The 16787-nt window shown below is 43.1% G+C and overlaps 1 protein-coding gene across 1 annotated transcript in view; it reads right to left on the bottom strand.

Moving 5' to 3' along the window:
* Positions 1-497: 497 nt before the first annotated feature.
* Positions 498-16787, bottom strand: part of LOC125621051 (myosin heavy chain, skeletal muscle, adult) — a 33456-nt gene continuing 17166 nt past the window's right edge. Inside the window, exons 21-38 of the mRNA XM_048817444.2 lie at positions 15885-16127; positions 14554-14730; positions 14322-14467; positions 14151-14241; positions 13474-13863; positions 13026-13152; positions 9553-9671; positions 8823-9019; positions 8183-8366; positions 7937-8102; positions 7661-7785; positions 7104-7412; positions 6800-7003; positions 6018-6143; positions 5754-5924; positions 5565-5669; positions 5329-5424; positions 498-858 (exon numbers count right to left, since the gene is read on the bottom strand). Coding sequence (XP_048673401.2) covers positions 706-858; positions 5329-5424; positions 5565-5669; positions 5754-5924; positions 6018-6143; positions 6800-7003; positions 7104-7412; positions 7661-7785; positions 7937-8102; positions 8183-8366; positions 8823-9019; positions 9553-9671; positions 13026-13152; positions 13474-13863; positions 14151-14241; positions 14322-14467; positions 14554-14730; positions 15885-16127 — 3129 coding nt within the window. The 3' untranslated portion in view covers positions 498-705. The remainder of the gene's footprint in view (positions 859-5328; positions 5425-5564; positions 5670-5753; positions 5925-6017; positions 6144-6799; positions 7004-7103; positions 7413-7660; positions 7786-7936; positions 8103-8182; positions 8367-8822; positions 9020-9552; positions 9672-13025; positions 13153-13473; positions 13864-14150; positions 14242-14321; positions 14468-14553; positions 14731-15884; positions 16128-16787) is intronic.

The raw sequence follows: 16787 nt of genomic DNA, 5'->3' as shown, positions 1-16787 counted from the left end.
CTCCCCCATGAACTAAGCACCATCACACACATCCCCACCTTCCACTCCAAGTCCCAGAGGCACTTCTCCGGCCTGTTTTACCTAATGAAAAAACACCATCAACAAAAACCCTACCAAAAGTAAAGACTCCTCTGCAGAACAATTCCTTCCTGGAGAGAAGCTGAGAGAAAGAACAAACCACATGTGAGCAGAGTAAATCACATTGCTTAATACACTACTGGAAGATGCTCAGATACCATGTTGATGAGGATGGTATAAGAACCTGAATAGAATAGAATAGAATAGAATAGAATAGAATAGGGGTTTAGGCTGAACTTTCAACACTAACATTTGCAATTTCTTACTCTTGAGCACTCACTTTCTCAATCTTTGTGTCACATTTAACACTATTTGTCCTCTCAGCGAATAAAGTAATAATGTATAAGGGAGAAATACTATGTGATCAGGTAATTAAAGACTGTGTTGTAATGGATGCATGCAAAGGACAAGAGTTAAAATTAAGCATTCAATAATGCACAAACTTTAATAAGACCCCAAAGCTAATCTGTAAAAAACAAAAGCCCCGGCTAGTTCTTTGTATGCAAATATCTCTACAATCTTTATTTCCTAGACACTGAGGACAGAATAACCAATAAATACAACAAAGTGACAGAGAGATTCACATTTTGTGCATTTCTTCAGTCACTTTACAGCATGGTGACATCCTCACTCTTCTCCTTCAATCTTCCTGTGAATCTCGCGGCTCTTCACCCGCAGTTTGTTGACCTGGGACTCTGCAATGTCAGCCCGCTCCTCAGCCTCTTCCAGCTCGTGCTGGATCTTGCGGAACTTGGTGAGGTTGACATTGGATAGTTCCTCCTGAGGATGGAGAGAGCCTCGTGAAAACCAAAGTGCTGACAGTTGCCCTTTGTCAGGAGTCAGGGCCTGCAGCAGACCCACTCTGGAAGCAGTGCTGGCAGTAGAGCCACTCTCTGGGCAACCTCAATGAATGCAGCTGGCCTAACGTAGGCTGCCTGATTGCCTACACACCCTGACTGGTTGGAAGGATCAGCAGACCTGCTCTTAAGCCCAGCAGCAGCAGCAGTTCAGCAGTTGCCCCCAGCATTCACATATATCTATGATATCTCCTGTTCGTTCCCAGCCCTGCTCCTGCCTTGCCTCACTCCAGGTAACCTGGACCCTTGGCTCTGATTTCTGACCTCTGACTCTGGCTCTGACCCTGGGCTCCAATTCCTGGCTATCAAATGCTGTTCTAATCTGACTCTTGCTCTGACCACTAGGCAGCGACTGCTCATATTCCAGTCACTGACCGTTTGAGCAGCCCAGCACAAAACAATACAAGAACTAGAGCTGATGCAGGAAGCATGAAAGGCCAATATCTCTCTGAGCGGGAGAGTGGGAGCCCTATACCTTGCAGGCCCAAATTGCTACCCTGTAGGTTTAGCATGCAGTCCTGCAAGCTCAATCTGTGCTGTCTTCAGCTCCAACCCCCACTCCCCTTGAGAGCAACCTCCCCCTGCATGACAAGTTAAATGGCAATTGCAACAAATTTTGTGGATTTCTAAATCAGTGTCAGCTCCTATTTCTGCTATGCCCACAGTTGTACCCCACTGACAAAGCCTCTCACCTACACCAGGTGCACCAGGAGCTCAGAGAACATGTCCAGTCTGCCAATAAATATCATGCTGACTGAAGCCATCAGGGCCACCCCCAATCTGGTCATAGGGGCAAGGTGTGGTTCTCGGCCCAGAACTTTAAATTTAGCTACCCATCTGCCAGACTACCAATTCCTGAGCCCCTTCAGTGTTATACAATGTGTGAATCCAATGCCTTTCAGGTTATGGCTGCCCAAGTCCTTGAAGATACACGCTTTCACATCACACTTTTAAACCCCTACACTGAGAACCCACACAGAGCAAACCGCTCTGACCTTCCACTGCCCACTCTCTGGACAGGAGGTGTACTTGGTCCACTGAATCCTCTGCTCTTGGCAAGTTAGGGGAAGGCTCCAGAAAGGGGTGGACTGGGAAGGTTACAGAATGGACTAGCGGTCATGGGAATAAACATCCACACCGTGGCCCTACTGAAGAGTTTTTCAGTAGTCCCCTGAGAAACCAGGCCCTGGGCCCGTAGGAGGTGCACTCGAAAGGGTGGTACTGTCAGGCATCAGGGCTTGTAGCAGCGCCAATCTGGAAGCAGGGCCCAAAGCAGAGCCAGTCTCTGGGCAACCTTAACGAGCACAGCTGGCCTACAGAAAGCTGCCTGATTGGTTGGCAGGTTCGGCAGCTTGGCTCTTAAACCCAGCAGCAGCAGTTCAACAACCGCTCAAAGCACGTACCCAGAGCTTCAGTAGTGTCTGCTCCTGCCTTGTTCCCAGCCTTGCTCTTGCTTTGCTCCTGCCCTGGCTCCGGCCTTGTCCCTGCCTTACCTCACTCCAGGTAAGCCAGTTCTGCCCCTGGACTCCGACTCCTGACTGATGACTTTGTCCCTGACTCTTGACTCTGGCGTCTGGACTCTGGCTGCAGCTCCAACCCTGGGGGCTCCAATTTCTGGCTACCAACTAGGCTATCTAACCACTAGGTCTAACACCTGCTCTGACCACTAGATGTGACTGGGACTGACACCCTTTTCCTGCATTTGGAACTTTAGGGGATACAACTGCTTGATAAGGAGAAGGCCCAGATTCTGTCACTCGCTTGCCATCTCTTACCTGAAAACCAAGTACAGACCTTCTCACACTCACCATTTTCTAAGTTAGAAAATGTATTAAAAGCGAGGTGAAATCCTTTTTAAATGTAGAATGATGCTGCACATGTAATTGCTAGCAGAAGTCTATTCACTTAGGGACAGGGAAGTGACGAAAATCCAGAAGAGAAGTGCCATCCATTCTAGCTTGTGACCCTTTCAGGAGACAGTTTTAGGTCTGCAGTTTGTATTCTCTGAGTTCAGGATTGGACTATGAACAAACCACCTTTCATTACATCGTAGAACCAACAACAAGAGTGCATCCACCCTGAAGCTGAGTTCCAGGAGACACAGCCTTGATAACACAGTGTGTTTCGGTGAGCAGGACGGGGAGTTAGTGTTGCATCCGCACCATTAATCTACCATTTGAATACTGAGCTCCACAGAGTCAGATATGCCATGTATTGTGTGCACACAACTGAAATTTATGAAAGTGATATTTCGATTGGCAACCTGGGTACATTGAACCATATTCAAAGAGTCAGATTGCCCTGAACAGAATGAGAAAATGAGGAGCAGTTTCAAGAGAAAAGTAGGAATTTCTCATTCTGTCACAATCCTTTTCCTCCCTAAGAGCCTGATCCAAAGTCCACTGAAGTTAACTGGAGCCTTTCCAGTAATTCCAGTGAGGTTTGGATCAGGTCCTCACAGAGGAAGCACTTGCCTCCCACTCATTTTCCCTCTTCCCTCTCCCAGTCAGGCAGCATAGACTCAGATCAAGCAGCTCCCTATTTCTTTCCTTCTCTCCAAGGCGGGCAGCTCCCTTTCAGTTGCTAACTATCCTCAGGCAGCTGTCTGGGGTCCCAAGGCAGCAGCATAACGCTCTTTCTTAGGAAGGATGGATCTTTGTGGAGGAAAATTAAATTTGATTCTTTGTTTAGAATGAAAGTTGAGAATTTGCATAAAATTGTGGAATGATGAAAAACATTCAGAGAGCTTGAATCATGGGATCCTCCATTCTGCTTAACGTTATTATCCTGCTGCCCCTGAGGTGAAGGCAGGGATTTGGAGGAGTTGGTGAGTAATGAGACATTCACAATCTCCCTCTAGCAAATTGTCCCATCAGCAGAGACTAGACATCCTTATCTGTACTGGGCCTGGGGCAGGCAACACAAGGAGCATGGTCACAGAGGCAAGGCCTCATCAGGCCAAGCTAACAACATTGGCAGTTGAGTTGCCAGCTGACTCAGGTGTGCACTTCCAATCATTTAGCACTTTTTGTTATTTTTAAACTTCCCTCCACAAACCCAACACGAAGAATCTGCCTCATGGTGGCCTGGGCACATGCTAAATCTGGAAGATTTTTTGTGCAACTGTGATTGAGTTATTAGTAGAGCTAAGCAAAGTATTCAGTAGAGTTGCTAGAATTTTTTGCATTTCAATGAAAAATAGTCTTTTTTCTAAACAAATTATTTCACGGATACCTTTCAAAACACTTTTTCATTGAAACTGAAAATTTCAAAATTTTGAATTTCAAACTGTTTCACCCCATCCTATCCATTTTTCCCCCTTTTTCCCTTTTGCAAAATGAATGTGATCGAATGATGGATGTTTCATTTCTCTTTGTTTTTTTTTCCTTTTGCCACTAGGTAACTTTTCAAAATGTTCTCAACTTTGGAAAAGTTGCACAACAGGAAAAGGGTAAAGGAGCTCGGAAACTTTGCAGTCTGTAACTTTTCCAAGGTTGAGAAGATTTTGAAAAGTTACGGAATAGCAAAAAGAAATTTTCAATGAGGTGAGAACTCTTCTGGGGATAGATGAAAAATGCATGTGCCTAGCACATACGGTTTTCATCTGCACGAGTCAGTGAGCACTGATTTACGCACTGGTCCCTAACTGGCATATACAAAAACCAGCAACATTTCTCCACTTTCAGCAAAAATGTAATTGCAAAATGCTGTAGAATTCTTATATTGCTCAGTTTTCTTATCATTTATTAAATCCTCTATATAATGTGCTATGAACTATGAACCTAAACACTGACAAATAAACTATGTTTATCAAATGTACTTATATATATTATTCTTTTATGATTTTTTATTGTTTCTTTGCTTACTCTTTCAGTAATTAGTTCCTCAGATATAAGCATGAACTATCAAGGTTCTGTTGATCTTTAAACCTTGTTCTCCTGAACAAATGCAACTTCATAATTTCTTAGATCCACTAGTTAGAATGGTTTCAGAGTAGCATACGTGTTAGTCTGTATTCGCAAAAAGAAAAGGAGTACTAGTGGCACCTTAGAGACTAACAAATTTATTTGAGCATAAGCTTTCGTGAGCTACAGCTCACTTCATCGGAGTCCCGCCGCATCACCCAGCCCAGGCCACCGGCCACCCCGTCCTGACCAGCCCGCCCCAAGTCCCAGGCTGCTTCGGGGAAGAGGAGCAGCCTGGGCTGGGACCAGGGGGAAGAGTGGGAGGCAGGTGGGGGCCTTGGAGCAGAGCGTGGGCAGGCCCACGCCTGGCTGTTTGGGGAGGCTTAGCCTCCCCAGGCCTACAATACCCCCCACACATCCTATGCTAGTTAGTACAATTCCCACCTTGTTAGCAGGTAACTATCATTCCTCCTCCGACTGATACTTACAGACTCCTCAGCTTGTCTCTTGTAAGATTTCACTTTCAGTTGTAGTTTATCAACCAGATCTTGAAGCCTGAGAATATTCTTCCGGTCTTCCTCAGACTGAAAGCAGTTAATAAAGCAGGAAAGAGGTGAGTTCATTTGCCCATATGATAAAATAAAATTACCCCCTGCAGGTTCACATGCAAACAATTTGTGCTCCCCAGAGAAGGATGTGACAGCACAAGGGCCTCCCTCCTTACCTGATAGGTCAGTTCCTTTACTCTTCTCTCATACTTGCGAACACCCTTGATAGCATCAGCACTGCGTTTCTGTTCATTGTCAACCTCACCTTCCAGCTCACGCACCTGAAATAAGAAATGGATCATTGAGTTTCACTGCGACTGAACATAGGAAATGCTCCTAAATACACAAATATGGGGAATACATACTCTGGCCTCCAGTTTCTGGATTTGCTTCTTTCCACCCTTCAGTGCCAGCTGCTCTGCCTCATCCAGACGGAGCTGCAGGTCCTTCACCGTCTGGTCCAGGTTCTTCTTCATCCTCTCCAGGTGGGCGCTAGTGTCCTGTTCCTTCTTCAGCTCCTCCGCCATCATGGCCGCCTAGTGAGTAAAGAAAGGAAACCGGTCCAGAAAACCAGCCATTTCAGGTGCAAACACGGCCATGTTCTCCAAAGAAAGGTGCCTTCAACTCACATCAGTGATTGCCTTCTTGGCCTTCTCTTCTGCATTACGCGCTTCCTGAATTGTCTCCTCCATTTCACTCTGGATTTGGGAAATGTCTGTTTCCAGCTTCTTCTTTGTGTTGATCAGGCTGGTGTTCTGTTTAACAACAATAGATAAGACGTGGTTACAGTTAGTCACAAAATATTGACTCTGGAGCATGAACTGAATATTTGTGTTTAATGTACAGGTTACTATTAACATTTTACTGCTGCAGAACTCTCCTCCAAATGTATCATCACTGCAGGACATTGACAGCTAGTCAGTGATGTCCTGTGAATATTTTAAAGGCACTCACTAACGTTACCCCCATAGCCTGTGACAAACCCTATGTGCCAATTGTTGTAAATCTGGTCCATTCCATAACAAAATAATCACTGTGTAGAAATACTTCCTGAATCACAGGGGATGGCAGAGATGACTTAAAAGTATCCAGTGATGGAAACTGTATAGGAGGCAGGAAAGCCACACCCAGAGCCTCTGAGACACTTGCCCCCCTCCATTACATCACTGCAATTATAACCTTCGTCATACCTTGTCGCCTTCAACACAGCACCTAAGGAAAACCAAAGATGGCCTTGAAGATTCTTGCTTTCTGTTTAACAAAGGTCCATCCTATGGACATTAGCGTACAGGCCATTTCAAGAACAAAAATCTTCTAAACACCCCCTAGTGCTGCTCTTTGGAGCAGGATACCTACAGAGCAGTCTCCTGTTTAGGGATATGTGGGATTTCTTTTCACACTAGACCCTGACCTGGGTGTGCAGGAGCTGAACTCGTTCACTTGCATCCAGAAGCTCCTGTTCAGCCACCTTCCTGGCCCTCTCTGTCTGTTCCAGAGCTGCCCTCAGCTCCTCAATTTCGGCCAGCATCAGGTTAGCTCTGCGCTCAACCATGGCCACCTGCTCCTTCAGGTCTTCTTGGCTTCGGAGAGCATCATCCAAGTGAATCTGGGTATCCTGTAAAACGAGTGAGAGAAATTACCTGGAGGCGCAGACTCCTTGGCATGCTGAAAAGACCAGCTGAACTATCGCACTAGGCATGTGTGGCTTAGTGTACCTTGAGCACTCCTTGTGTGTTACGCAGATTCTTCTGTGCCTCTGCAGCCAGGCGGCTGGCATGGCTCAGCTGGATCTCCATTTCATTCAGATCCCCCTCCATCTTCTTCTTTAGCCTCAGGGCTTCGTTTCTGCTCCTGATCTCAGCATCCAGGGTGCTCTGCATGGACTCCACAACTCTGACATGGTTTCTCTTCAGCTGTTCAATTTCCTCATCTTTCTCAGCAATCTTCCTGTCAATTTCAGACTTTACCTGGTTCAGCTCAAGTTGGATGCGGAGGATTTTGCCCTCTTCATGTTCTAGTGAAGCCTTAACAAGAGCAAGTGAAGGGTCAATAAAGGGACAAAAATAGTTGTTTCCTTCCACATAAAGTGTTAAATGCTCCCACAAACTGGAATGTAGTGCTGTGGGTAGCATGGGCACTGAGTACATAGCTTCCAGCACAGCATGTGCTGTCCTCCTGTCCCTGTGAATTATCCCACCGTGTTTACAACAGGATACAGCTCCAAGGTTTTCTGACTCTCTCTTTGTAAAGCAGTGACTAATGGCATGTGTACCTCAGCTTCCTCCAGAGCGGACTGGATTTCTGATTTCTCTTGCTCAATCTGCTTCTTCACTTTCTCCAGCTCATGGATGGTCTTTCCCCCTTCTGCAATCTGCTCCGTGAGGTCAGAAATCTCCTCTGTTGGGTTACAGACAAATAACGCAATCAGACAAAGGGCCCAAAGAGAGAGAGGCTCCTTACCAATGCCACAGGCACAGACAGATTCACTTTAGAGTGTTGACAAGCTTTCCAGAAGCCCCATGTTAGGAGAAGAAATCCGGGGACTTACGCTGCAAGTTCTTGTTCTCACGCTTCAGAGTTTCAAGTTGATCCAAGGTTTCCTCATAAGCATTCTTCATCTTAAACAGCTCCGTGCTGAGCGAGCGAGACTCCTTCTGGGAAGCTTCCAGTTCAGCCTGCGTTTCCTCGTATTTCTGCTTCCATTCTGCCAGAACCTAAAGAACAACAAGACCTTAGTCTAAGCAACGGAGATCACTAGCAGATGCTCCATCCAACACCCACAAGGCTGCAATACCTTATCGAAATTCTTCTGCTTCTTATCCAGAGCTGCACAGGCAGCATTAGATCTTTCCACATCAATCATCAGGTCCTCCACTTCATTCTGCAGCCTCTGCTTCGTCTTTTCAAGGGAAGCACATTTGGAATTCACAGCTTCGACATGTTCTTCAGCGTCCTGCAGACGCTGGGCAAGCTTCTTCCTGGAAGATTGTAAATACAGCTCCCACTTAGTGAGTAAATACGGCTCCCATTTAGTGAGCAATATGGGAAGAAATCTGTGTGCAGCTGCTCTGGGATTCACGAGAGCAGAAGTCAGCTCTTCAGGGCTGTGACCCCAGTGCACACACAGATCAGGTCCTTTCTCAGTCGCTCTTATCCAATTCATATACAGTACATTGTCTCTGATAATCCGTCTGCCATCAGCTCACACGCATTATCGACCGAGTACAGGGCCTCTCTCAGTCTTTCTAAACCTAATGAGCATGTTTGCCATTTTCCAACCCATACCACTAAATGGATATTCTGCATCTCCTCTAATCCCCCTACCCAAAGCACATCCTTGGCCTCTTCCAGTCCCTTCCTGAGCATATCACTAGCCTCTTCACATTTCCCCATTTAGTTCTTGGCCTCTTCCAGTCCTCCACCCCAGCACATACTTGGCCTCTTCCAGTTCCTCAGTGCGCTGAATGGCGTCTGTCTCGTATTTGGTTCTCCACTGGGCAACTTCACTGTTGGCCTTGGACAGGGCACGTTGCAGCTCACCCTTGGCTTCCTGCTCCTCCTCATATTGCTCCCGGAGCAAGTCGCAGTCATGGCGAGCAGACTGCAAAGCGTGGGCCAGTGCGTTCTTAGCCTGGAGACACAACAGGAGTAGCACAGTGATGTAGCTAAATATCCTAGGGATCCTCCTGACAGTGAGTTCTGTCAGACTGTGGAACGCTATCCCGGGGAAGTGGTGCAAGATTCAATGGATGGTAAACTTTATGCTGGGTTTTGATAACTGCAGGTGCCTCAGGCATTAGCGCACCTCGATAACTCCTATTCTCGGCACACAATAGTTTAATCTCTGGAGGCTTGTAACACTTCAGTCTAATTTTGGATGATGGGCTTAGTATGTGGTTGCTGATTTGTGTTGGGGGCCTTTAATATACAGGTCAGATTAAATGATCCAATGGTCATTTCAAGCCTGAAACTCTGTGACTCTATGAAAGCATTCATAAATATACTCTAGGGAACAATTCTGCATTGGCAGGGGCTGGGATAGGTGACCTAACAGGACCTTTCCCCCACTATTCTCTAGGGTGCTATGGTTTCATTTGAGGTTAAAGCATCTTGCTCACAACAAGAATCCAGCTTCACAGAAAAGGCTGTTGGAAAAATCCTTACCTTTATCTCCTCCTCTAGATGCCTCTTGAGTTCCTCAATCTGTTGGGTAAATGCCTGTTTGCCTCTTGAGAGCTGAGAAATCAAAGCATCTTTTTCCTCTACCTGGCGCGCAAATTCACCTAAGAAACATTCCAGATAGATTATATTAAATAGCAATTAAGTGAACATAATAAAGTAATTTATTATTTTAAAACAGATTAATTTAGGATGGTCTTCTAGAGGATGATAATCTGATATAATCAGTGCTAACAGCAGGTGTCAAATAGAAACTTTTTTTCATGAGAAACAGTCAAATGAAAAAAGTCTCATTCAATTACATCATGTCATGGGAGACAGCTAAAAAGTGACATGTTTTTAAAGTGCTTATATACCAACGCTAGAAGTCTAAATAATAAGATGGGTGAACTAGAGTGCCTTGTATTAAATGAGGATATTGATATAATAGGCATCACAGAAACATGATGGAATGAAGATAATCACTGGGACACATTAATACCAGGATACAAAATATATCAGAACCACAGAACAGGTTGTGCTGGTGGGGGAGTCGTACTCTATGTGAAAGAAAGTGTGGAATCAAATGAAGTAAAAATCTTAAATGAACCAAACTGTAACATAGAATCTCTATGGATAGTAAGTCCATGCTTGAACAGTAAGAATATAGCGGTTGAGATACACTACCGACCACCTGACCAGGATGGTGATTAGAGATTAAAATATTATTAAAATAAAAATAAAAAATAAAATAAAAATTAAAATATTATTAAATAAAATATTAAAATATTAAAATTAATAAAATATTAAAATAAAAAATAAAATATTAATATTTTATTAATTTATTCTATTAAAATAAAAAACTCAGTAGTAACGGGAGATTTCAACTATCCCCAAATTGACTGGGTACATGTCACCTCAGGACAGGATGCAGAGATAAAGTTTCTTGACACTTTAAATGACTGCTTCTTGGAGCGGCTAGTCCTGGAACCCACAAGAGGAGAGGCAATTCTTGATTTAGTCCTAAGTGGAGCACAGGATCTGGTCCAAGAGGTGAATATAGCTGAACCGCATGGTAATAGTGACCATAATATAATTAAATTTAACATCCCTGTGGCGGGGAAAACACCACAGTGGCCCAACACTGTCGCATTTAATTTAGAAAGGGGAACTACACAAAAATGAGGCGTTAAACAGAAATTAAAAGGTACAGTTCCAAAAGTAAAATCCCTGCAAGCTGCATGGAAACCTTTTAAAGATACCATAATAGAGGCTCAACTTAAATGTATACACCAAATTAAAAAACATAATAAGGGAACCAAAAAAGAGTCACCTTGGCTAAACAACAAAGTAAGAGAAGCAGCAAGAGGCAAAAAGGTATCCTCTAAAAAGTGGAAGTTAAATCCTAGTGAGGACAATAGAAAGGAGCATAAACTCTGACAAATGAAGTGAAAAAATATAATTAGGAAGGCCAAAAAAGAATTAGCAAGTAATAGCAAAAAATTTTAAATACATCAGAAGCAGGAAGCCTGCTAAAGAATCAGTAGGGCCACTGGACAATCGATATGCTAAAGAAGAACTCAAGGATGATAAGGCTATTGCGGAGAAATTAAATGAATTCTTTGCATTGGTCTTCTCGGCTGAGAATGTGAGGGAGATTCCCAAACCTGAGCCATTCATTTTAGGTGACAAATCTGAGGAACTGTCCCAGATTGAGGTGTCATTAGACGAGGTTTTGGAACAAATTGATAAATTAAACAGTAATAAGTTGCTTGGACCAGATGGTATTCACCCAAGAGCTCTGAAGGAACTCAAATGTGAAATTGCAGGGCTACTAACTGTAGTCTGTAACCTATCATTTAAACCAGCTGCTGTACCAGGTGACTGGAGGATAGCTAATGTGATGCCAATTTTTCAAAAGGGCTCCAGAGGCAATTACAGGCAAACCTGATTTCAGTACTGGGCAAACTGGCTGAAACTATAGTAAAGAACAAAATTGTCAGACACATAGATGAACATAATTTGTTGTGGACAAGTCAATATGTTTTTTGAAAAGGGAAATCATGCCTCACCAATCTACTAGAATTCTTTGAGGGGGTCAAGCATGTGGATATAGTGTACTTAGGTTTTCAGAAAGCCTTTGACAAGGTCCCTCACCAAAGGCTCTTAAACAAAGTAAGCTGTCATGGGATAAGAGGGAAGGTCCTCTCATGGATCAGTAACAGGTTAAAAGATAGGAAACAAAGGGTAGGAATAAATGGTCAGTTTTCAGAATGGAGAGAGGTAAACAGCGGTGTCCCCCAGGGGTCTGTACTGGGCCCAGTACTATTCAACATATTCATAAATGATCTGGAAAAAGGGGTAAATAGTGAGGTGGCAAAATATGCCGATGATACAAAACTACTCAAGATAGTTAAGTCCTAGGCAGACTGCGAAGAGCTACAAAAGGATCTCTCAAAACTGGGTGACTGGGCAACCAAATGGCAGATGAAATTCAATGTTAATAAATGGAAAGTAATGCACATTGGAAAACATAATCCCAACTATACATATAAAATGATGATGTCTAAATTAGCTGTTAGCACTCAAGAAAGAGATCTTGGAGTCATTGTGGATAGTTCTCTGAAAACATCTACTCAATGTGCAGCGGCAATCAAAAAAGCGAACAGAATGTTGGGCACCATTAAGAAAGCGATCGATAATAACACAGAAAATATCATACTGCCTCTATATAAATCCATAGTATGCCCAAATCTTGAATACTTCATGCAGATGTGGTCGCCATATCTCAAAAAAGATATATCGGAATTGGAAGCGGTTCAGAAAAGGGCAACAAAAATGATTAAGGGCATGGAATGGCTGGCATATGAGGAGAGATTAATAAGACTGGGACTTTTCAGCTTGGAAGAAAGATGACTAAGGGCAGATATGATTGAGGTCTATAAAATCATGACTGGTGTGGAGAAAGTAAAAAAGGAAGTGTTATTTACTCCTTCTCATAACTTCTCAAGAACTAGGGGTCACCAAATGAAACTAATAAGCCGGAGGTTTAAAACAAACAAAAGGAAGTATTTTTTTACACAATGCACAGTCAACCTATGGAACTCCTTGCCAGAGGATGTTGAGAAGGCCAAGACTATAACAGTGTTCAAAAACTAACTAGATAAATTTATGGAGGATAGATCCATCAATGGCTATGATTCAAGATAGACAGGCAGGATAGGCTGTTTGCCAGAAGCTGGGAATGCGTGACAGGATGGATCACTTGATGATTACCTGTTCTGTTCTTTCCCTCTGGGACACCTGGCATGGGCCACTGTCAGAATAGAGCATACTGGCCTAGATGGACTTTTGGTCTGACCCAGTATGGCTGTTCTTACGTTCTTATGGTGGATCAGATGTTGTGCGTATGATGGAAATTTCCTCCTATCACAGCATCTCCTGTATGCGCTCACAGTTGTACAACATGTATGTTTTACCTGATTCTGTCTGTAGACGAGCTCTTTGAGCACTGAGGTCATTGATCATACGCTGATGCTCTTCTTCTTTTGTCTTAACCTCGCTAAGCTGATCTTCCAGAGTGCGGCACATCTTCTCAAGGTTTGCCTTTGTGTGAAATGGACAAAAAGAAAGAGGATTAAACACATGGGCTCTCCAGCATTCTGAGATCATTGGGATTTTTGTCATGACAAACTACATGTGGGCTCAATTAGTAAGGAAACCTCACCCTTCATAAAACTAAATATTATGCAAATAGTAAAATAAAAATCGTATTATATCTGTGACATAACAACAGCAATAACATCAGTGATTTTTTCTTCTTTATTATTATTTAAGACTACCTCTACAAAGTGCAAATCTGAAGGTGCAGTCTGTTTTCTGCAATAAACATATATGTTTATATATATATATATATTGTTTCTGTACCTTGGCTTTGGAGACAGTCTCCAGGTTACTAGCCAGGTCGTCAATCTCCATCTTCAGTTCACTCTTCTCCTTCTCCAGCTTCTGCTTGACGCGTTGCAGGTTGTCGATTTGCTCCCCAAGCTCTGCCGTGCTGTCCGCGTGCTTCTTCCGGAGGGCGGCGGCTGTGGCTTCGTGCTGCAGAGTGGCCTCCTCAAGGTCTCGGCGCATTTTCTGGAATTCTGCCTCACGCTTCTTGTTCATCTCAATCTGAACCGCTGTGGCTCCACCAGCTTCTTCCAGACGCTCACTGATCTCCTCGAGTTCCCTGGAGAGATCAGCCCGCTGCTTCTCTGCTTTCGCCCGAGAGGCCCGTTCAGCCTCTATCTCCTCCTCCAGCTCCTCAATACGAGCCTGGAGAACAACAGGAAACACTCAGACTGTGGCTTCAGTCTGGGGTCAACACCAGTATGGCTGTCGGCAGAGTTCTGCTGGCGTAACTCCGTAGAATAGATGCAGGCTACACTGACAACAGGGGATTCTGGTGGCCAGGAAACATCGCCTCCCTGAACTGGGGTAGCTACGTCCAAAGACCCATTGAGAGAAATTTGGGTCCCTGATACATCACGTTCACTAAGACCGATGCCTTCCTTTAAACTGAACTCCCTCTTGGGCTGGAACAAAGATAAACTATGACTTACCTGTAACTCTTTGATCTTCTTCTGCAGCTGGATGCCCAGGACTTGCTCATCCTCAATTTTGCTTAGGAACTGACTGATTTCAAAGTCTTTCCTTTTCATACGAACGGAAAAAAAAGAGTTAGTTCCTGAACAAAATGTATCTGCATGATACTCCCTGCAAACCATACCTACTTCTTCAATTTTTCCTCCAGCTGCTGTTTATCATTTTCTAAATCCATTGTGGATTCCTGGGCCAGCTTCAAATCTCCTTCAAGTTTCCTCTTCGCTCTTTCAAGGTCCATGCGAATCTTCTTCTCTTGCTCCAGCGACCCTTCAAGCTAAACAGAAAAAGGCCATAAATTCTCTGCGAACAAGAGCCTAATGTCACACTGGTTTTGTTCTCTCCATATGTTATTGTGCCTACATCGTCCACTTGCTGCTCCAGCTTGGTTTTAGCTTTAGTCAGTGAATTCACTTTGTCCTCTTCCGCCTGCAGGTCATCCAGGGTCTGCTGATGGGCCTCCTGGAGGGCTTTCTTTTCCTTTGTCAGTTTAGCAATGGTCTCATCCAGGACTGCCATCTCCTCAGTGAGGTTTTTCACCTTCAGAGTTGAATAAAGATGGTTAAAGAAAATGGATACAAAACATTATTGTTTGTGAAATGACAGTGTCATTTAAAACTTAGATTTATTAAATTTGATGTTTTTATCCAAAATTTTATAAGATTCAAGGAATAGATACTGGCTGCATGGAAATGTAATATAATAAGCAGAAAGAACTGTCATGTCTGAAGTCATAGCTACTTCATTATCTTTTCTCTGAGTGAACTCAGAAAAAACTGGGAAGAGATTCTCATGAAACTGTCATCACTTACAGCTGAAAACTCTCACCTCTGCCCTACTAAGGTCTGGACTTGTCCCATTTCAGTCAGTTTGTTCCCTCAACAATAAGAGACCAAATAACAACTTAATGCCTGCGTTTCAAAAGAGGTCACGTCTCAATTTTTAGGCATTGAAATATATGTTCGTGTTCAAAAAAATATATTTTTAAAAATACTAAGTACTCAGCAACAACCTTTGTTCTGGGTTGACAGTTTAGAGTTATGAGGGCTTTAGAAATTTCTACTCCAATTGGGGGTTCTGGGCAGTTTTGAAAATCTGTCTGTTTACCATTGAAATATAAATTAGAATGGCAGCTACTCAATTGGTGGCATATTATACCTCATAAATGCATTAATGTATTTATTATTCCTTACTTGGAAAGTAAATGATAAAGATAAATAAATACATTTATTATGTATTGATCTTTTTTATTAAATGAATGCAAAGTATAAACTAAATATGTAAATTAAGAAAGTATGTGTGTATATATATAATTGTCTCACACACAAAAACAACGTTCAAAGAAAAGTAAGGTTTCAAAGTCAAGCACTCCAAGGTTAGGAAATTCCTGAATTAAGGTTGCCTGTGCAACATATCTGTTATGATAGAGTTTTTAATTACGTGATTACCTACTATTGTTTACCATGGGACCTCCTAGGACTCCTGCCTCATTCAGTACACAGAATAGATGGTGCACTGTCTCCTTGCCTAGCCAGTCCCATTTCTTCCCTTCCCAGTTCTTCATCTGATCTGTCTTTCCCTCACCCCCTTGTTCCTCCTGCCCACATTCCTCATCCTACTGGCTGCAAGTCCCAGTCTCCCTCCAGGCATACATGCACAGATCTCTCTCTCATTCATATATATATGGCCTTTACCTTGTTTTCTGTCGCATGTTTTTCCTTTTCAACCTTGGCCAATGTTAACTCAAGGTCATCAATGTCTTTCTTCAGCTCAGAACATTCATCCTCCAGTTTCCTCTTTTTGGCTGTCAGCTCAGCATTCATCTCCTCCTCATCCTCTGCTCTTTCAGTCACCTCCTTAATTTTAGCTTCAAGTTGGATTTTGGTTTTGATCAGCTGGTCACATCTTTCCTCAGCATCAGCCAAGCCTTCAGATTCCTGTTGGAGAAATGTAGTTTTTCCATTTATTTGTGTTTTGATGACTTTTAGTTCTATCTTATATCACACTAAATAGTGGTATTGTAATAAAAGCTGAAAAAAAAATATTTCATCTCAGCACAAAATATGATTGATTTTAATTGTTTACTTGTTGTTGAGAGGATAGGTCCATCAATGGCTATTAGCAAAGATGGTCAGGATTGCTATCCCATGTTCTAGGTGTCCCTAGCCTCTGATTGCCAGATACTGGGACTGGATGACAGGGGATGGATCACTTGATGATTGCCCTGTTCTGTTCATTCCCTTTGAAGCACCTGGCAGTGGCCACTGTAGAAAACAATATACCGGGCTAGGTGGACCACTGATCTGACTCAGTTTGACCATTTGTATGTTCTTATGAGATGTCTGATCATGAAAAACAGCAACTAGATTAATTTATTTTAGTCTATTAGACCATTAGACAAAAATTAAGGTAATAACTACATATGAATGTATATAATCTGTCCCTAAACCATTAAGGCCCAGATCCTGCAAACAATTTTGCACATGTTCAACCTGAAGTATGAGTATTCCTCCTGACTTTCCATTGCTTGTATGGCGGTTTATGTTAAGCATGTGAGCAGGGTCAGAGCCTAGACATGCCTATAAACATCCTATATA

This window comes from Caretta caretta, chromosome 14, assembly GCF_965140235.1.
Source record: "Caretta caretta isolate rCarCar2 chromosome 14, rCarCar1.hap1, whole genome shotgun sequence".
In the NCBI taxonomy this organism is placed as follows: Eukaryota; Metazoa; Chordata; order Testudines; family Cheloniidae; genus Caretta; species Caretta caretta.
This window is presented reverse-complemented; position numbering and strand designations above follow the sequence as displayed.